Source organism: Balaenoptera ricei, chromosome 2, assembly GCF_028023285.1.
Source record: "Balaenoptera ricei isolate mBalRic1 chromosome 2, mBalRic1.hap2, whole genome shotgun sequence".
Classification (NCBI taxonomy): domain Eukaryota; kingdom Metazoa; phylum Chordata; class Mammalia; order Artiodactyla; family Balaenopteridae; genus Balaenoptera; species Balaenoptera ricei.
The window spans coordinates 102,578,608-102,600,741 of NC_082640.1; the positions used below are offsets into that span (position 1 = coordinate 102,578,608).

General features: G+C 37.4%; 1 protein-coding gene across 4 annotated transcripts in view; it reads right to left on the minus strand.

Moving 5' to 3' along the window:
* GANC (glucosidase alpha, neutral C) overlaps positions 1 to 22,134 on the minus strand; it is a 75,930-nt gene that overhangs the window by 37,347 nt on the left and 16,449 nt on the right. For 3 of the 4 annotated variants that reach the window (XM_059913522.1, XM_059913520.1, XM_059913519.1), the window contains 6 exons: positions 17,056 to 17,238; positions 10,794 to 10,842; positions 8,014 to 8,080; positions 6,485 to 6,581; positions 5,244 to 5,424; positions 4,862 to 5,015 (listed from right to left, as the gene is read on the minus strand). In XM_059913522.1, the coding sequence (XP_059769505.1) occupies positions 4,862 to 5,015; positions 5,244 to 5,424; positions 6,485 to 6,581; positions 8,014 to 8,080; positions 10,794 to 10,842; positions 17,056 to 17,238 (731 nt within the window). The remainder of the gene's footprint in view (positions 1 to 4,861; positions 5,016 to 5,243; positions 5,425 to 6,484; positions 6,582 to 8,013; positions 8,081 to 10,793; positions 10,843 to 17,055; positions 17,239 to 22,134) is intronic. The other variant, XM_059913521.1, reaches the window with a different exon arrangement.

The following is a 22,134-nucleotide window of genomic DNA, read 5'->3' on the forward strand; positions in this document are numbered from 1 at the left end:
GAGAATGGGAGAGGAGTAATTTCAACAAAATTTGGAAGGCAGCAGGCAGGGGTGGTGTGGTAACTATTGAGCAAAGCCAAGGAAGCTTTCACCAGGGTGCTTGTGAGGGGGATGCCGATGAGAAGGGTTCATCCCTGCTCCCAGAACACTAGCGGACAGGAGAATTCCCCCCTCCACCTCAACAAGAGAGTGTAAAACTCATCCAGGTACACAGAGCTTCCAGACAGAACCTTATTCTTAAGTATGCATGGATAGCCAAGGATCATCCAACATTTGAGTAAAGCCTCCAAAATTAGACAGAGGGACTCACATAAAGAAATAGAATAAAAGGATCTCTGAGAAAATAGGGACAATACAAGGAATCAAAGTAAATATCAAAATGTTATCATTAGTATCTCTGGGAGATGAAAAAAAATTGCACCCATAAAATAAAACTAGGGTAGCATAAAACAAGTATAAGATATTAGAAACAAGGAACAATCAGAGGATAAGAAAGAGTCTGCAGAAATTAGAAATATGAGCATAAATGGAAAGGCCTGGAAGATAAAATTGAGAAAATTGCTCAGGATTGGACAAAAAAGAGATTATAAAATCTGTAGAGTAGAAAGAGAAAAAGGAGGTAAAGATATTTTCAAAGGAATAATAACTTTTCCAGAACTGAAGGATACAATTCTCAAGAATGAAAGAGTCTACATCTAATATGCAATTATTTTAAAAGGTCTATATCAAGGCATTTGGTTGTAAAATTTCAGAGTTTCAGAATATTAGAAATTTCAGACTATTAGAGATAAAGAGAAGATATTTCTGAGAGAAAAGATAGATCATATACAAAGGAACAGAATTCAAAGTGATTTTGGAACAAGAAGATAGATTATAGAGAAATGCCTTCAAATTCTGAGATAAATAATTTTCAATCCAGTTACCAAATTATCAAACAAGGGTGAAGGTAGGAAAAGAAGATGTTTTCATATCTGCAAAGATGCAAAAAGTAGACCTCTGATGCACTTTCATAGGAAACTACCAGAAGATGCTTCAAACAGTGAACAAAAACCAAGTTAATAAACCACAAAAAAGAAAAACATGGGCCCCAAGAAGGGAGAGATCTTCCACTAGAAAACAGCAAACAGAAAACAGGAAGTCCTAGGGTGACAGCTGTGCAGGGAGCCTAGAGAGAAACAGTCCAGATAGAGATCTGGGGGTAAGTCTCCAGGGGAAAAAGTGGAATGGATAAAGCATCTGACACCCCTGAGCACTGGAAAAATGTAAACACTGAATGTTGATTAACCAAGAATTATGATATAACAATGTTGGGAGGAAGAGGTAAGAGGATATTATTGAACTAAATCCTCATTAGGAGTTAACAGATAATCTATAAATTTATAAATCAGATTTCTTTGACCATGGTGGCAGATCCATTGTTTTTGAAGTACTTTCCTGTAAACCAGACTGTTCTCTCTAATAACAATGTTGAAAGGGGCTGTAGGGGGCTTTGATGGTACTTATTCCTATATGGGTATCTTCCTATATCCACAAATTCTCTGTTGTTCCTCTCATCAAAATTGGAATCAAATTCTTCCTTTGAAAATGGGCTAGACTCAGGAAATTTAAACAATGGAATGCAGCAGAAATGATGCTACATTACTTTGATTTTTAATAGCTTTATTGATATGTAACTCATATACCATACAATTTACCCATGTAAGGCATACAATTCAATGTGGGTTTTGGGGGGGGGGAGTGGAGCATATTACATTACCAATTTAAAAAAATTGTGGTAAAATATATGTAACATAAAATTTGCCATTTTAACCGTTTTTAAGTGTACAATTCAGTGGCATTAGTTACATTCACAATGTAGTACTGGCATCATCACTAGCTGTTTACAAAATTTTTATATCACTCCAAACAGGAATTCTATAACCACAAAGCAATAACTTTCTGTTACTCATCCCACCCTTCAGCCCCTGCTAACTGCTAATCTTAACTTTTTGTCTCCATGAATTTACATACTGTAGGTACTTCATACAAGTGGAATCATGTTATATTTGTTCTTTTGTGTCTGGCTTATTTCATTTTGCATAATGCTTTCAAGGTTCATCCATGTTGTAGCATGTATCGGAACTTCATTCTTTGTTATGGTTGAATAGTATTCCATTTTCTGTATATACCACATTCTGTTTATCTATTCATTTTTGATGAGCACTTGGCTTGTTTCTACCTTTTGGCTATGGTGAATAATGCTGCAGCGATCACTGGCATACAAGTATCTGTTCAAGTCCTTGTTCAGTTCCTTTGAGTATGTATCTGGGAGTGGAATTGTTGAGTATATTAGTTAGGGTTCTGCAGAGAAACAGAATCAATAGGATGTGTGTATATGTGTGTATGTATTTGTACATATACAGAGAGAGAAAATGATTGATTGATTTTAAGGAACTGGTTCATGTGATTGTGGGGACTGGCAACTGAATTCTGCAGGCAGGCCAGCAGCCTGGAGACCCAGGGAAGAGTTGAAGTTGTAGCTTGAGTATGAAGACAGTCTGGAGACAGATTCCTGTTTCTTTAGAGCATACCTCACTCCTTTTCTCTTAAGGTTTTCAGCTGATTGTATGAAGCCCACTCATGTTACGGAGACTAACCTGCTTTACTCATAGTCTACTGATTTAACTGTTAATCTCATCTAAAAAATAACTTCAGAGTGACATCTAGACTAATGTTTAACCAAATATCTGGGCACCATGACTTAGGCAAGTTGACGCACAAAATCAATCATCATGCTGCGTCATATGGTAGTTCTATGTTTAGCGTTTTGAGGAACTGCCAAACTGTTTCCATACCAGCTGAACCATTTCACGTTCCCACCGGTAATGTATGAGTTTCCAACTTCTCTACATCCTCACCAACACTTATTATTGCCCCCCTTTTTTTGATTTAGTCATCCTAGTGGGTAGGAAGCAGTATCTCATTGTGGTTTTAATTTACATTTTCCTAATACCTAGTGCTGTTGAGCATCTTTTCATGTGCTTGTTAATCCATTTGTACATCTTCTTTGGAGAAATGTCTATTTAAGCCCTTCTCTCATCTTAGAATTAGATTGTTTCTTTTTATTGTCGAGTTATAAGAGTTCTTTATGTATTCTGGATACTAGACCCTTATCATATGTATGATTTGCAAATATTTTCTCCCATTCTATAGGTTGCCTTTTCACTTTTGTGATAATGTCCTTTGATGCACAAAAGTTTTTAGTTTTAAAGAAGTCCAACTTGTCTAATTTTTTTTTCTGTTGCTCATGATTTTGGTGTCATAGCTAAGAATCTGTTGCCAATCCAAGGTCATGAAGATTCACCCCTGTTTTCTTCTAAGAGTTTTATGACTTTAGCTCTTATACTTATGTCATTGATCAATTTTGAGTTAATTTTTTGTATATGGTGTGAGATAGGGGTCCAACTTCATTCTTTTGCACGTGGATATCCAGTTGTCCCAGTGCCTTGTGGTTAAGAGACAATTCTTTCTCCATTGAATGGTCTTGAACATTTATTGAAAATCAATTGGCCAGAGATGTATGGGTTTATTTCTAGACTCTCAATTCTATTCCATTGGCTTATATGTCTATTCTAATGCCAGTACCACACTGTTTGGATTACTTTAACTTTGTAGTAAGTTTTGAAATTGGGAAGTATGAGTCCTCCAACATTTTTTTTTCAGGACTTTTGGGCTATTCAGGGCCCTTTGAAATTCAGTATGATTTTAAAGATCAGCTTTTCCATTTCTTAAAAAATGGCCATTGGAATTTTGGCAGGGATTGTAGTAAATCTATAGATTGCATCCAATAGTATTGCTTGCCTAACAATATTAAATCTTTCAATACGTGAACATGGGATTTCTTCCCATTTATCTAGGCCTTCTTTAATTCAGGAATTTTTTGTAGTTTTCAGCATACAAGTCTTTCATCTCCTTGGTTAAATTTATTCCTGGGTATTTTATTCCTTTGGATGTTACTGTAAATGGAGTTGTTTTCTCAATTTCTTTTTTAGATTGTTCATTGCTGGTGTAAAGAAACACAGCTAATTTTGTGTGTTGACCATGTACCCTGCAACTTTGGTTAATTGTGTGTGTGTGTGTGTGTGTGTGTATTCTTTGGGATTTTCTATCATATAGTATCACATCATCTATGAATAGAGATAATTTTACATCTCCCTTTCCAATTTGGATGCCTTTTATTTCTTTTTCTTGACTAATTTCTCTGGCTGGAACTTTAACTACAATGTTCAGTAGCAGTGGTGAAAGCGGGAAACCTCATCTTGTCTCTGATCTTAGGGGAAACCTTGCAGTCTTTCACCATTGAGTATGATGTTAGCTGTGAATTTTTCATAAATGTCTTTTATCATGTGGATGAAGTTTCCTTTCATTCCTAGTCTTCTGAATGTTTTTATCATGAAATAGTGTTGGATTTTGTCAAATGCTTTTTCTGCAATCAATTGAGATGATCTCATATCTTTTAAAGATAAAATGCTTTATAGTGCTAAAGCCACTATATTTAAATGGAGAAGAGAACATAGAAAAGTTCAGGTTGGGATACTGGTCATCTGAGATAAAGGCAGAGAAAGCCCAGGGGTTAAGAGGCTCTAAGGAAGGCAGATGGTGAGTATTAGGGATTAGAGAATGGAGAGTTCTAGCCCCAGTGAAATGTTTAACCAAGCTGAATGGGATGAGAGTGGGAGGAGAAATGCTTGATTCTTTAAAAGCTTCGGTAAGTTGTTTATAAATGCTATATGGTGTACAACAAATATTAATTTATAGTGATTCTACATGGGATAGAGGAAATATAATGGAAAAAGAAACTGGCACTTCCACATGCAAGTACCTGTAAGGTATGAGTACTGCTTGAAGATGTCAGAAGGTGTAGGTCCTGTCAGCAAAAAAACATCAATGATTCCACTCTCTGACATCCAGTGCACATCAGTTTGAGATCTGACCTTTTGTTTAGCAGCAACTGGGCCCATCTGGGTCAATGCATACTGGAAAAGGAATGGAATGAAGGTCTGAAAAATTTCCCTCTAACCCACAACACCCATCCATATGTGTGTAATAGTCTGATCCTTTAGTACATACCGATAACCTTCACTGATTATACTGTGAGGACTCTGGAGGCAGAGGACTACCATTAAAAGCCCAGAGCTACAATCACACTTCAGTGGTTTTGTTTCTTCTGTGAGTATGACATGCAGCCATGATCCATTGCTCACCTTTACAGTAGGTTCTGTATTGATCTCCACTAGTGTTTCTGAGGCATTTAGCCAAAAAATGCCTAGAGTCCTGCCCAGTTTGTGGGCCAGGAGATAAGGCACTGAACCATAAATGCCCATTTTGTCATGTATTTTATATCCATAGACATCTAGGTTATAAAGACGGTAAGCATCTCCATCACTGAAACACACAGAGAAGGATTACCAATTACCATTGCATATATATTCTTAATGAATATTATAGCTCCATTCTCCCCTGCATTCTCCCCTTGGGTCCAATATATCTTTCAAAGCTCAACTCCTAACACTTCCCTAAAGGTTTCCTGACCCAATGTGGGTGAATATGATCCTTCTCCTTTGATTCCTCTGGCATCCCCTCATGCTACTATTGGCGTGTATGATCTCATATCTTAGATAGCTTTTCCAAATATCTCTTGTGAGGTGAGGACCATTTCCTGTGAATCCTGCATAATAGCAAGCACACAATAAATTGACAAATTTTGTGAGTATTTCTCTGTCGTGAAAGCAAAATGATAGACATGTTTCCACAGTGCTGAGTAGGGAAAGATTAGGAACTGAATTGAGGTGGGGAACACGGAGCTCAGGTTGGTGTGAGAGCAACACAGTTTCTGATTCACTTGTCACTATGTCTCCCTATTATCTAAACAGCATCTGAACCTGGTAAATTTGACCAGACTCTGTTTCTCTTTGGTTCCGCTTCCTCTTAGTCTGATACCCCTGGCATTTGTTTGTCAATAGCGTTAGTTTGAAATAATCTCCCCGAGGGAATCAAAGGTGATATGAGATGCCACACTCTTCCATTCTCTGGCTCACTGTCCTTTTTTGGTAAAAGCCTTTTTCTAGGTCAGTGATCTTCACAGTGTATTTCCCAGGGTTCCATAGAAAGGCCTTGGGAGGTGAAAGCAAAACCCAGGGAGGTGATATGATGAAGCTCTCCCCGCTACTCCAACCACAGCAGCTCCATATTTTTACTTCCTCTATATTTTTAGGTTCAGCATTACAGTTTTTATAATTGTCTTCTTTTTGCCAAAAAATAAAAATTGAAAACCACTGCTCTGGGCGATCATTAAAGGGAAGTTCTTAAAGACCTACAAGCAATATCAAGAGGGGAAAGGCCAGATACATATTAGCACTGGCTCAGACATCTCACATATTTTCCTTTCAAACTTTTCCAGTCCAGAAACCAGAGCCTCCTGTAAGAATTCTTGTTTTCACTTTACCTGGTATTTTTAAGTTGGTGTGATTCTGCATGTTGCGGGATCCCATAGACATGCTCAAACCCATGCAAGGAGAAATCCAAACCAATGGAGGCAGGACCTGCAGGGACCAGGATAGTGACTGAGTTTTGCTTTTCAGTGGGACAATCAATTAAGGAGATTCAGCAACTATAAGAGTAGCAAGATGACTAGACTAGGGATCAAGAGACCTGAGCTTGCCCTGATCAATCAGTAAATCATGTATGCTGACTCTCTGTACGATGTTATATTTAGGTGTTGTGGGGATACAAAAATGCACACGGCAAAGTTCTGGGCACTTATTAGTTATGTTTCCTTAGCTGTGTGCTAAAGTTCTCTGTGTCCTCATTTACAGTAAATCTCTTTTATATCTGTAAAATAGGATTACAGAGTTTTAGATTTTTTCCCTAATCTAAATTTTCCAGAAATGTATTGCATACTTGTTTGCTTTAGGAAGCAGAGGATAGCGAGCACTTTTAATACTTACTAGATGAAAGACTGGGTGTCTTCTGCCTGACTGTTCATTCTTACTGCATACAGGAACTACAAGGTCAAGGGCACCAGGAGGACCTTTCCTGGTTCCTCAAAATACCCCCTTCCCTGTGATTGTAGTTATATAAATTTCCTTTAGCCAAAGACAAAGTCCTTTATTTAACAATTATTTTAGAGATATGGGGAAAACGAAAGTAACTATGAGAGATAACACTGACTTAAATTCACTCTCAGGTAAAAGTATTTGCCATCAAATGGTCCTTATTTGGAGGAGTTTATGGAAAGGGGTTGCTTTAGGTAAGGTAAAAAGGATTATAACATTACAGAAAGGGGAGCTTTAGGGCCCCTCTACTTATAATTTTTGGACACATGTCAGTCCTGATCATTATATGAGGCTATAGAAATAGATGCCAGAACAGAGATTCTCAAGGAGTTAGGGAAGGTCTGTTATTCCCCAGGGTAGGGAGAAATAAGGAGAAAAGTGAGTATTTTTTTCCAACTAAATAAGCCCCAAGTATTTGAACCGTGTCTCCTAAAGGGACAAATTCCTTCCCAGCCACCTACACCCTCCCCCCCATCACTAAGCCTAGTGAGAAATGTCATAGATGGTCACATGACGCTCACATGAATGATGGGGAGGACTGGAAAAGGCTGAGAACCACTGCATTGAAATGTTGGAGTCAATGAGCTCTAGAACTTGGTTTCTCATCACTTGACTCTCACAAAAATAGAATGTGGAATCTGCAGCTGTCTGATTCACTGGATAGTGCAAGCAGTATGCGGACCTCCATGAGACCAGAAGCTCCATGAGGCCTATACTTCTCCTACACTCCCCACAAGTCATACACTCACTATTTCTCTATTGCAGTGCATTACTGAAGAATAGGGGACCCAAACATGAGATTTCTGTTCACCATACAGAAGTCATGTGTTTAGGTGCCAAAGCTCAAGGGACTTCTAGATAGAGACTTTTGGCCATTTTGGAAAGGTCTGTTTTAACACTACACCAGTTTTAATTGTACCATTATCTTTGACATCCACAAAATTTCTGAATTTCTCTTCCCACAGGCCCAGTTGCTCTTGATTTTCCTGTTGGCACAAAAAAAGGGAGCAAACTGAGGTTATATATTGCAACAAATGTTGTTACCACAATAGCACATTTATTTGATTAAAATATTAGACTGAGGAAGTGATGTCATCTATTAAAAGGCCAATTTGTGATATCAGTATGTTAAACAAATTAGATCTATGTTCTATATAAATGCCATTAATCATCCTTATGATCTATAGCAGACATGAATATATTTTTTATTGTGGTAAAATATACATAACTTAAAATTTACCATTTTAACCATTTTTAAGTGGCATTAAGTACATTTACATGTACAACCATCATCACCATCCATTTCCAGAATTTTTACATCCTTCCAAACTGAACCTCTGCACCCATTAAACAATAATTCCCCATTCTCCCCTCCCCCCAGCTCTTGATAACTAGTTTTCTACTTCCTGTCTTTATGAATTTGACAACTCTAGATATCTCATATAAGTAGAATCATACAGTATTTGTCCTTTTGAGACTGGCTTACTTCACTTAGTATAATGTCTTCAAGATTCATCCATTTTGTAGCATGTATCAGAATTTCCTTCCTTTTTAAGGCTGAATAATATTCCATTGCACGTATATATTCCATTTTGTGTGTGCATTCATCTGTCAGTGACTCTTGGATTACCAGATTGCTTCTACCTTTTGGCTACTGTGAATATTATTCTGCTATGAACATAGGCTGCAAATATCTGTTTGAGTCCCACTTTCAGTTTTGGATATATATCCATAAATGGAATTACTGGATCATATTGTAATTCTTTTTTTTCCTTTAATTTTTAATTATTTATTTATTTATTTTTATTTTTGGCTGCATTGGGTCTTTGTTGCTGGGCATGGGCTTTCTCTGGTTGCGGCGAGCAGGGGCTACTCTTCGTTGCGGTGCACGGGCTTCTCAGTGCAGTGGCTTCTCTTGTTGCTCAGCACGGGCGCTAGGCGCACACGGGCTTCAGCAGTTGCACCAGGCGAGCTCAGTAGCTGTGGCTCGCGGGCTCAGTAGTCATGGGACGCGAGCTCTAGAGCGCAGGCTCAGTAGTTGTGGCGCATGGGCTTAGTTGCTCTGAGGCATGTGGGATCTTCCCGGACCAGGGCTCGAACCCGTGTCCCCTGCATTGGCAGGTGGATTCTTAACCACTGCACCACCAGGGAAGCCCCTCATATTGTAATTCTATGTTTAATTGTTTAGGAACTGCCACACTGTTTGATGTGAATATCTTTAAAAGAGCCAAAATGATGTGAAAGCACTTTGCAAAATGCAGTCTTTTACATATGTAAGGCAAAACATTTAGAATCAAATAAATTGGGTCTCTTTTGAGAGACCCTAAGCAAAGATTTTGGCTGAGATGGGCACTTTCCCCCCTGCTTCAATTAGCCAAACTACTGGCTGTGTTCCTGTGCTGGATGGAGAAGTCAACTGGGATGGCCACTGCTCAGGTTCACTATCTTTTGACCTAGAGCCATGAACTTTCAAGCTTTACAAAAGTCACCTTTTCTCTGGTAAAATGAAAAAGTTTTAAAAGAAGTGTGTGTGTATGTGAAAAGCACATTTCTTTTTAAAAAGTGAGGGACTTCCCTGGTGGTCCAGTGGGTAAGACTCCGCACTCCCAATGCAGAGGGCCTGGGTTCGAACCCTCATTGGGGAACTAGATCCCGCATGCATGCCACAATTAAGAGTCTGCACGCCACAACTAAAAGATCTCTCATGCCGCAACTAAAAGATCCCGCATGCTGCAGCGAAGATCCTGAGTGCCACAACTAAGACCCAGCACAGCCAAAATAAATAAACAAATAGATAGATAAATAAATAAATAATAATAACAATAATAATAATAAAGTGAGCCCTTTCCCTATTTCTAGGTTGTTTCTTCATAATTAAAGCTTCTGTAAAGTGAGTCTGTTTGTTTCTTTTAAAACGACACCTGAATTCTTAATGTGGGATTATTATCCTGAGGTCTAGATAGGCTTTAAAGTTTGTGAACTCCCTGAAACAGCAGGAAAAGAATTTTTTTTTTCTACAGAGATGGTTCATAGCTTTCATCAGATTCCTGCAAGGGGGTGTTTGACTCAAAACCACTATCTAAGCTATCTGATTAGAGGTCTCCCAAAAGCTAATCTAACATATTGTCACAAAGCTGTGTAAGGTGCAAATGTGTTAGTTTTTATCTTCCCTATTTGAAAATGGAAAAATTATTCTCTCTCATATTCATCAGTATGGGCCCGTTCTCAAGAGGAAGAAGCATTTGTCTTATTGCACTGGAAATATTTTTCACCATTCTTGGTGGCCATAGCTACTGTCAGGGTTCCTTTAAAGATGTGTGGGGCTTTGGATGAAGAGAAGATTTCTGGAATGTCCATTCTCCAGAATTTAGCCAAAATAATCTTTCAGAAACAGAAATCAAATTATGTATCTCTGCTGCTTAAGACCTTTCCATAGTTCTCCTTTGCTCTTAAAGTCCAAAAAAGTTAACGTGACTTAGAAGAATGAAGGCTCCATGATAATGAGGGAATCTGATTAGTTTGATGATACAGCACCAATTCCTTGAACAGTGCCTGGCCTACAGGAGGTCCCATTTATATGTAGTAAAGCATTTACCAACTACCGACCTGTATAAGGGAAGAACAGACTCATTATATTCCACATAATGATGATGATAGTGAAAAACATTTTAAAAAGATAAATTACTCTATGTAGATTACCTGAGTGGTGTCATCTGATGTATCCTCCTCATTTTCCTCGGTAGCTCTGCTGTAATATAAAGTTGTTTCACTCATGGCAAGACTGACACTTTGTTCAATGATAAAGATTTTCATTTCCAAATATTGAGACCCCATAAATTATATCCTTTAACTTATTAAAAATAACATCATTATAAAAATAAATTTACGAAATTAAACATTTATGATGAACATTAATCCAACAGCTTGATTTCTTATAAAATGTAGATAGATTTGAATTTTCTTGTTAACTCTTTTAAAAATACATTAATCAGTTTTTTTATTATAAATGTAATACATGTTCATAGTATTTAAACAAAACATAAGCAAGGTAGAACACAGTTCCTCTCGTGCAATATTACCCTAGAATGGAGCAACATGATGCACTGTCTTGCAGGATGATGACAACTTATTCTAACACCTATAGTTGTATTTGAATGCATATTTCTTCCCATTCTTAACAATACTAGACTTCATGGATTTTTTTTTAACTCTTTGCCAATCTAAAATTTTAGAAAAGATAATGCATTTCAATTTGAACTTATACCATTAATGATGCAGACTACCTTTTTATACATTAAATGGTATTTCTAGTTCTGTGAATTGTCTATTCATACTCATTATACATTAATTTTTTTCTTTAGTGTAAAATGCAGCATGCATATAGAAGAGTATATAATGTACGTACAGAGTTTAAAGAATAATACTAAAGTGAACAATTCTGAACCTACCAGTGAGCATAAGCAACAGAAATGACTTGTTCTTTTGGAGTTCCTATGTGCCTCTCTTCAAATGCATCTGCCTCCCGTAATATTTGCATTCAATGCTACAAATTTCCCTCTAAGCACTGCTTTTGCTGCATCCTACAAATTTTGATGTTGTATTTTAATTTTCATTTAGTTTGAAATCTTTTCTTTTCTTTCTTTTTAGATTTCTTCTTTGTTTTATTAAGAAGCATGTTGTTTAATCTTCAAGTATTTTGGAATTTTCCAGCTTTCTGTTGTTGATTTCTAGTTTAATTGCATTGTGGTCTGAGAGCTGGCGTTGTATGATTTCCATTCGTTTAAATTTGTTAAGGTGTGTTTTATGACACAAAATGTGGTCTTGGTGAATGTTCCGTGTGAGCTTGAGAAGAATGTGTATTCTACTGTTGTTGGATGAGGGAGACTATAGATGTCAATTATAGCCAGTTGATTGATCGTGCTTTTGAATTAGAATATGTCCTTATTGATCTTCTCCCTGCTGAATCTGTCCATTCCTGATAGAAGGGTGTTAAGGTCTCTAATTATAATAGTGGATTCATCTACTTCTACTTGCAGTTCTATCATTCTCGCCTCAAGTATTTTGATGCTTTGTTATCAGGCACATACACATCAAGGTTTGTTGATTGTTATGTTTTCTCAGAGAATGACCCCTTTATCATTATATAATGGCCTTCTTTATCCCTGATAACTTTCCCTGTTTTGAAGTTAGCTCTTTCTGAAATTAATATAACTACTCCTATTTTCTTTTTTTTTGAGAGTCGGGAGTTAAGTTTTATTGGGGGCAAAATGAGGACTGCAGCCCAGGAGACAGTGTTTCAGATAACTGAAAAACTGCTCTGCTATTTTCTTTTTTAAAGATCATAATACTATCATTTATTGGATGAAAAAAACAAAGAGGAAAAAGAATTGTCTTGGAATGTTTGGGGGTAAAACAGCTTGCTTATAAGTAAAATTCTTTCTCTTTGAAATGAGTTAGTGAAAACAATCTTCATTATATGAAATAACATCGCCAGGTAGGAAAAGCAGCACACAAGAATATATTTTTGGATATAAAAATTTATATTTATATATAGTTATGCCATCAGCAGCATTCAAAATTAGCTGAGTATCTATACAGTTACACAAATTGATTCATGTTTTAACGAAGTGTTTTAAAAGCTCATCATATTAGAACAGGCACAATATTCTGAAGGCATATAAATTCCCCATGGGTTTTTGAACATCCTTACCCTCAACTTCACAATCAGAATGTACAAAAGCAGTGAAAGATCAGAGTTCAGAGATGTTTTATTTTTCTTTTCCTTGTTCAAAGTGCCTAAGTCAAGCAAATATATTGAAAAAGGCAAAATAAACACTTTTCATAGCAGAAGATTGCAAGATTGCATGTAAACTATGATTCTCCTTCAGGATATTACACAAGTACAAGGTACACCTGTACTTAGAATAAGGCTCATTACCTCTTCCTGCAGCATGAATGTTCAACAGGCAGAGAGCAACATTCTGCCCAGGGACCAGTCTCAATTTGGTCTCAAAGAATGCCTCCCAAGGATCCACAAGGATAATAAGTCTAGGCAGCCATTTATATCAGGGAACTTTTGTCCCCAGTATGTCTACTTTTTGGTGCTGCCTATTAAATGTAGTAACATTACTTTGTTGTGAATATACACATTAGTGTTATTACGATGCTGTGGACTGACCTTTCACTCCAAATAGCCATGTTCCCCCCGTCTAGTGAACTCACTCTTCCCTGGTTTCAGTTCACCCCGTCTATAGAAAATTTTTTTACATTTCCAAGCCCAGTGTCAGTTTATCAGCTCCTGCTAAGAAGGATATAATTTTATTTGGTCAATTTACATTAACAATATGGTCGGCCTGTTAAACTTTAGCCATTCTAATAGGTGTGTGGTAGTACATCACTGTTGTTTTAATTTGCAATTCCCTAATGACTACTGGCATTGAACATATTTTTCAAGTGCTTATTTGTCACTTGTATATCTTCTTCGTGAAATATCTGTTTAAATCTTTTGTTTATTAGATTATTTTCTTAAATTTTGAGAGTTCTTTCTATATTATATCAATACATACAACTTCTTTATTAGATATATACTTTGCAAATATTTTCTCTTAGTCTATGAATTATCTTTTCATTCTCTTCATATAGTCTTTGAATGGGCAGGCATTTTTACTTTTGGTTATGTCCATTTAACCCATTTTTTCTTTTGTGGATCATGCTTTTGGTGTAATATCTAAGACATCTTTGCCTGATCCAAGGTTTCAAGATTTTCTTCATTGTTGTCTAGAAGTTTTATAGTTTTAGGTTTTACATTTAGGTCTATATTGTATTTTGAGTAATTTTTTTTTTTTGATTGACGTTTCATTCTTGTTTGTGGCAACTTCTGCGCTCCTCACGTGCCAGACTGGAAATTACAAGTCCTTGCCTTTTCATTTTGTTCAAGTTTTTTTGTTTGTTTGTATTTTGTTTTTGCGGTTATAATAAATTTTAAAGTTTAAAATTTCTAAGTGATTGAATCAATCAATCTTCTTCCTTATGGTTCTTCAGTTTTTCTCACACTAATAAGATTTTTTTAATTCTACATTTTTTCCTATTTTTTTTTAAATTACTGCATTTTATTTATCTTTTTATTTTATGTATTTATTTATTTATTTATGGCTGTGTTGGGTCTTCGTGTCTGTGCGAGGGCTTTCTCTAGTTGTGGCGAGTGGGGGCCACTCTTCATCGCGGTGCGTGGGCCTCTCACTATCGCGGCCTCTCTTGTTGCGGAGCACAGGCTCCAGGCGTGCAGGCTCAGTTATTGTGGCTCACGGGCCTAGTTACTCTGCGGCATGTGGGATCTTCCCAAACCAGGGCTCGAACCCGTGTCCCCTGCATTGGCAGGCAGATTCTCAACCACTGCGCCACCAGGGAAGCCTTTTTTTCCTATTTTTATTTTTTGTGTGCTTTATTTTTATTTATCTGGAATTCATTTTTGCTAATGTTCTGAGGTTAGGACCTAACTTACATTTTTTTTCCAAGTGGTTAATCTAATTTTCCTAGCACAAAGATAAATACAAATAATGGAAATATAAACTAGTACACAACCTCTATGGGAGGCAATTTGGAAACATCTATCAAAAGTACAGATGTACAAACCATTTGATCAGAAATTATACTTCTATGACTCTGGTCTATGGATATACTTGCATGTATGCAAAATGACACATATACAAGGTTATTCATGAAGTAAGTAGTTGTAAAACAATATCAGAAACAACTTTAAAGTCTACTAGCCCGGATTAACTAAATGAATCACAGTGTAACCATATAATAGAAACTATGTAGCTGTTTTAAAGAAATTAGAAACTACCACATTGGTAAAGGGAAAAAAAAGCAAGGTACAGAATAATGTGTAAAGATGATATCATTTGTGTCAGCAAAGGAAAAAACAAAGAATACATTAGTCTTATTGTATAGGCATAAATTATCTCTGGAAGGATACACAGAAAACTGGAAACACTGATTACTTTCAAGGATGGAATGAGGTAGCTCAAGGACAAATGGTGAGGGAGACTTTTCACTATATACACCTTTCTTTTTCACATCTTTATTGGAGTATAAATGCCTTACAATGTTGTGTTAGTTTCTGCTGTACAAACAAGGTGAATCAGCTATATGTATACATATATCCCCATATCCCCTCCCTCTTGAACCTCCTTCCCACCCTCCCTATCCCATCCCTCTAGGTCATCACAAAGCACCGAGCTGATCTCCCTGTGTATATACACCTTTGTACAATGTGCTTATTAAAAAAATAAATAAAAATTAAAAAGCCCAACTTAGATATCACCTCTAAAACAAAATAAAACAAAAATAATGGGAGTTTAGTAAAAGGAAAAAATGTTTTAAATATTAATGCTTTAAATATAAATAAATAATGAATTAAATATAAATAACAAATACACAGGGATTTGTTATGCTATTAGTATTTTCAGTCAAAAAAAGTAATTGAATTATATTCATAAGGCACTAACAGAGTAGGTGGCAGGATTATGGGTATTTTAATTTTTCTTCTTTTCAATATTTTCTATTTTTCCTTCAATGAACACATTTCTGTGATAAAATAAGTCGTTTATATTTTTTAAATTTATTTATTTATTTATTTATTTTTGGCTGCGTTGGGTCTTCGTTGATGCACGTGGGCTTTTCTCTAGTTGCGGCGAGCAGGGGTTACTCTTCGTTGCGGTGTGTGGGCTTCTCATTGCGGTGGCTTCTCTTGTTGCAGAGCATGGGCTCTAGGTGCGTGGGCTTCAGTAGTTGTAGTGTGGAGGCTCAGTAGTTGTGGCTCACGGGCTCTAGAGCGCAGGCTCAGCAGTTGTGGCACATGAGCTTAGTTGCTCCATGGCATGTGGGATCTTCCTGAACCAGGGCTCGAACCCGCATCCCCTGCATTGGCAAGTGGATTCTTAACCACTACACCACCAGGGAAGTCCCAAAATAAGATTTTTTAATATTAAAATTTTAAAATAGAAATAAGTTGAAACTATGAAAAAAATCACTATGTTGAATGCTTTCTGTAGCTCATATAAGATGTTCATTATTTGGGTAAAAATAAAAAGACTGGAGGATTTAAAGACAATATTGGTAAAAATGGAAGAAGAATCTCCTTCTACTACTATCTTCCAGTTCATGCGACCCACACACAAACAGCTTTGATCAAATGGTTGGTTCCAGAAAATTCCTGGACAACTATTCAAGTCTAAGGTAACTCATGTTATTCTAAGGAGGTAAAATGAAATTCTGAAGACATGTTAGCTCACATTAGCATCTATCAAGTTAACAGGGTGTGGGCTTCCCTGGTGGCACAGTGGTTAAGAATCTGCCTGCCAATGTAGGGGACATGGGTTCAAGCCCTGGTCCAGGAAGATCCCACATGCCGCGGAGCCACTAGGCCTGTGCGCCACAACTGCTGAGCCTGGGCTCTAGAGCCTGGGAGCCACAACTGCTGAGCCTGCGTGCTGCAACTACTGAAGCCCGTTTGCCTAGAGCCCGTGCTCCGCAACAAGAGAAGCCACCGCAATGAGAGGCCTGTGCACTGCAATGAAGAGTAGCCCCTGCTCGCCGCAACTAGAGAAAGCCTGCGCACAGCAACGGAGACCCAATGCAGCCAAAACTAAATAAATAAATTTATTTAAAAAAAAAAGTTAACAGGATGCTTTTTTAGAAGGGTGTGTAGGGTAGAGAATGTCCTCAGTCAAACATACAGGATGTGTTAAGAGTGTCATCTTCACAAATGTCTGAGAATAATTTTTGTCATCAAGCCTGCATTCACCTGCACAGGTGAAAAGATGAAATTTCTCAGAACAATATCCCAGCAAATAAGCCAAACCAGTTTTCTATGGTGATGTATTATCTATTTAGGCAACTGGTATTCACAATCAGGTTTTCTTAAGTTCTTTATGTGTTAAGTAATGTGCAAAAATACCTTTGCTTGGGAGGAATCTGCAGCTGCTCAAAGTACAATTGGCCCAGGGAGTTTATGCTCATCACAACCTCTTCTTCAGATACCAAGTCTATCTTGAATGGGTTTGCTGTGATGCGACACTTCAGATCTCCTTTTCCATTTGCCAATATGAGACTGCCTGTATCGCCTGAGCATGAAATCAGCCTGGAAAACAAGGCAGGAAGAGAAAAATAAATTGCTATAGGTTTACATGGCTCAATGCAATTCTCAATTCAAATTAGTAAATCAATATTCATGTGACATAGCACAGATAAGGCAGTAGAGAGCTGTAATTGAGAGCATGGGCTTTGGTGTCAGAAAGCCTGGACTAAACATAGCTCTCCCATGCACTAGGTGTATAACTGTGGACAAGTTAATCTTTCTAGTTCTTGGTTTCCTCATCTGTAAAGTGGAAATGATAAAAGCAAGAACAAATATAACTTTTTGAGAGGATTAAATGAGATCACACATGTAAAGCACTTGGCACAGAGTCTGGCACATAATAAGCGCTCAGTAAATGTTAGCTTTCATCATCATTATTACTTTGGTCTGGACAGTCTAGTAACAAGTTGGTGCATAGAATTTAAACATTTTGCTTTTCTTTCTCGTTCCAACCCTACACTCAGAAACTGAGGAAATAACACAGATTGGGTTATTGATTCACTCAGTCCAAAGTGAGATGGAAAGGTGAAACTTTTGTTTATTTATCAACTGACTTCCAACAGCCCAATCTGACACCTAGACTTTTAGGATGCTTTGGATCCCCAGGAGTTAAATAAGCTCAGAGACAGCACTTAAAATCCCTAGGTCTATCATCAGGAAAAAAATGAGACTCAAATCAACAGAATTAGAAATGAAAAAGGAGAAGTAACAACTGACACTGCAGAAATACAAAGGATCATGAGAGAATACCATAAACAACTATAAACCAATAAAATGGACAACCTGGAAGAAATGGACAAATTCTTAGAAAAGTACAAACTCCCAAGACTGAACCAGGAAGAAATAGAAGATATGAACAGACCAATCACAAGCACTGAAATTGAAACTGTGATTAAAAATCTTCCAACAAACAAAAGCCCAGGGCCAGATGGCTTCACAGGTGAATTCTATCAAACATTTAGAGAAGAGCTAACACCTATCCTTCTCATATTCTTCCAAAATATAGCAGAGGGAGGAACACTCCCAAACTCATTCTATGAGGCCACCATCATCCTGATACCAAAACCAAACAAAGATATCACAAAAAAAGAAAATTACAGGCCAATACCACTGAAGAACATAGATGCAAAAATCCTCCACAAAATACTAGCAAACAGAATCCAACAGCACACTGAGAGGATCATATGCCATGATCAACTGGGGTTTATCCCAGGAATGCAAGGATTCTTCAATATACGGAAATCAATCAATGTGATACACCATATTAACAAATTGAAGGAGAAAAACCATATGATAATCTCGATAGATGCAGAAAAAGCTTTTGACAAAATTCAACACCCATTTATGATAAAAACTCTCCAGAAAGTGGGCATATATGACAAACCCACAGCCAACATCATTCTCAATGGTGAAAAACTGAAAGCATTTCCTCTAAGATCAGGAACAAGACAAGGGTGTCCACTCTCACCACTACTATTCAACATAGTTTTGGAAGTTTTAGCCACAGCAATCAGAGAAGAAAAAGAAATAAAAGGAATCCAAATTGGAAAAGAAGAAGTAAAACTGTCACTGTTTGCAGATGACATGATACCATACACAGAAAATCCTAAAGATTCCACCAGAAAACTACTAGAGCTAATCAATGAATTTGGTGAAGTAGCAGGATACAAATTAATGCACAGAAATCTCTTGCATTCCTATACATTAACAACAAAAAAACAGAATGAGAAATTAAGGAAACAGTCCCATTTACAACTGCAACAAAAAGAAAAAAATACCTAGGAATAAACCTACCTAAGGAGATAAAAGACCTGTATGCAGAAAACTATAAGATACTGATGAAATAAATCAAAGACGATACAAACAGATGAAAAGATATACCATGTTCTTGGATTGGAAGAATCAACATTGTGAAAATGACTATACTACCCAAAGCAATCTACAGATTCAATGTAATCCCTATCAAATTACCAATGGCATTTTCACAGAACTAGAAAAAAAATTTTACAATTTGTATGGAAACACAAAAGACCCTGAATAGCCAAAGCAATCTTGAGAAAGAAAAACAGAGCTGGAGGAATCAGGCTCCCTGACTTCAGACTATACTACAAAGCTACAGTAATCAAGACAGTATGGTACTGGCACAAAAACAGAAATATAGATCGATGGAACAGAATAGAAAGCCCAGAGATAAACCCATGCACATATGGTCACCTTATCTTTGACAAAGGAGGCAAGAATATACAGTGGAGAAAAGACAGCCTTTTCAATAAGTGGTGCTGGGAAAACTGGACAGCTACATGTAAAAGAATGAAATTACAACACTCCCTAACACCATCCACAAAAATAAACTCAAAATGTATTAAAGACCTAAATGTAAGGCCAGACACTACAAAACTCTTAGAGGAAAACATAGGCAGAACACTCTATGACATAAATCACAGCAAGATCCTTTTTGACCCACCTCCTAGAGGAATGGAAATAAAATAAAAAATAAACAAATGGGACCTAATGAAACTTCAAAGCTTTTGCACAGCAAAGGAAACCATAAACAAGACAAAGACAATCTGCAGAATGGGAGAAAATATTTGCAAACAAAGCAACTGACAAAGGATTAATCTCCAAAATATACAAGCAGCTCATGCAACTCAATATCAAAAAAACAAACAATCCAAAAATGGATGGAACACCCAAATAGACATTTCTCCAAAGTAGACATCAGATTGCCAACAAACACATGAAAAGATGCTGAACATCACTAATCATTAGAGAAATGCAAACCAAAACCACAATGAGGTATCACCTCACACTGGTCAGAATGGCCATCATCAAAAAATCTAGAAACAAGAAGTGCTGGAGAGGGTGTGGAGAAAAGGGAACCCTCTTGCACTGTTGGTGGGAATGTAAACTGATACAACCACTATGGAGAACAGTATGGAGGTTCCTTAAAAAACTAAAAATAGAACTACCATATGACCCAGCAATCCCACTACTGGGCATATACCCTGAGAAAACCATAATTCAAAAAGATACATGTACCACAATGTTCATTGCAGCACTATTTACAGTAGCCAGGTCATGGAAGCAACGTAAATGTCCATCGACAGATGAATGGATAAAGAAGATGTGGCACATATATATAATGGAATATTACTCAGCCATAAAAAGGAACGAAATTGAGTTATTTGTAGTGAGGTGGATGGACCTAGAGTCTGCCATACAGAGTAAAGTAAGTCAGAAAGAGAAAAACAAATAACGGTATGCTAACGTACATATATGGAATCTAAAAACGGTACTGATGAACCTAGTGGCAGGGCAGGAATAAAGACGCAGATGTAGAGAATGGACTTGAGGACACAGGGGCAAGGGGAAGCTGGGATGAAGTAAGAGAGCAGCATTGACATATATACACTACCAAATGTAAAATACATGGCTAGTGGGAAGCTGCTGCGTAGCACAGGGAGATCAGCTCAGTGCTTTGTGATGACCTGGAGGGGTGGAATAGGGACAGTGGGAGGGAGGCTCAAGAGGGAGGGGATATGGGGATATATGTATACGTATAGCTGATTCACTTTGTTGTACAGCAAAAACTAACACAACATTGTAAAGCAATTATCCTCCAATAAAGATATAAAAATTAAAAAAATAAAATCCCTAGGTCTAGATATTTTTCTAGTGCATAGTCACCCTGGTCACAGGCCTCTTTGGGGAGGATTAGGAGGGATAGTTTATGATCTTATTATATCTTTACAACCTCCTCCACGGGTTCTAGGCCTTCCCCTCAAGCAAGCTGCTTTAGGTTCTGGAAATCAACTTTGTAGTTTGAGAGGTTGTGTCTCACTGTTCATCAAACCTAAATAGAGTTCTTTTGATTATTCTGTCAAGTAGGACTTTAGTCCATCTATTTCAGCCTAATGGACAGCTTGACGTATTGTGCACTGCCCTGAGGGTTGAGCCATTTTGAGTACCACACAGGCCCTGTTATGGAAACACGTCTACCTTGTCTCTTACAACTAAATGCTGCTACTTTGACTCTGCTACCTAGAGTCTCATCATTTCCACTGAAATCAGGGAGCCCATTTTAATGGTACCATTCCCACCATTATCTCTAGCTCAGAAAAGACATTCACTCACTATAATGCTTTCCAAGTGTTCCCTCACTAATGTATTTCTCAATGAAGGGAGTATCTTTTGGATCCTTTGGAGAACAGAATTAGGGGCTAGATGCATATGACATATCCACTTCAACATCTTTATCTCCCTAAGTCTATGAATCATTTCTTCTACACAGCGCCAAGGAATTTCTGGTATCTCAGTTTCATTCAGCACAGTCCATAGCTGAGTTCAAGTTATACTTAACCAAGCAAATAATTAGAACCACTTTCAGCTGTCCAAGCTAGCATATTAAATCTGAATTCTCTGGTACCTGAACCCATGTCAGTAAATTTAGCATGATCCTAAAGTTATGGTCCTTCCTTCCGGTCTAGAAGTCCCTCAGAAATCATTTCCATGCATATTTCCCAGATTTTTGCCAGTATAAAATCTTATAATTCTTTAGGTGTGTAAGCCTTTTCCTCCTGGGTGTGACTATAATTGGCTCCCTAGGCATGTTGGGGTCTGACGCGATAGTGGGTTTGGAGGCAGTGAAGGGTGGTAAGGGTGAAGCACAGGGAGCACTGGAATCCCCTGTCACAGTATATTTCAGGTGAGGTTAACACGGGGTGTCCAAGCAGGTAAGATCAGCCTTATCAGATAGAGGAGAAGGAGCTGCTTCTGCTGAACTGGGAGACTCAGTGGAATTTTGAGGTTTGGGTACTCAGGGTTATCCAAATCTTCCCAAATGTTGCTATTCAATTTTGGGGAGTCCTACCTTTTCACAGTTGATGCCCTAAATTCATA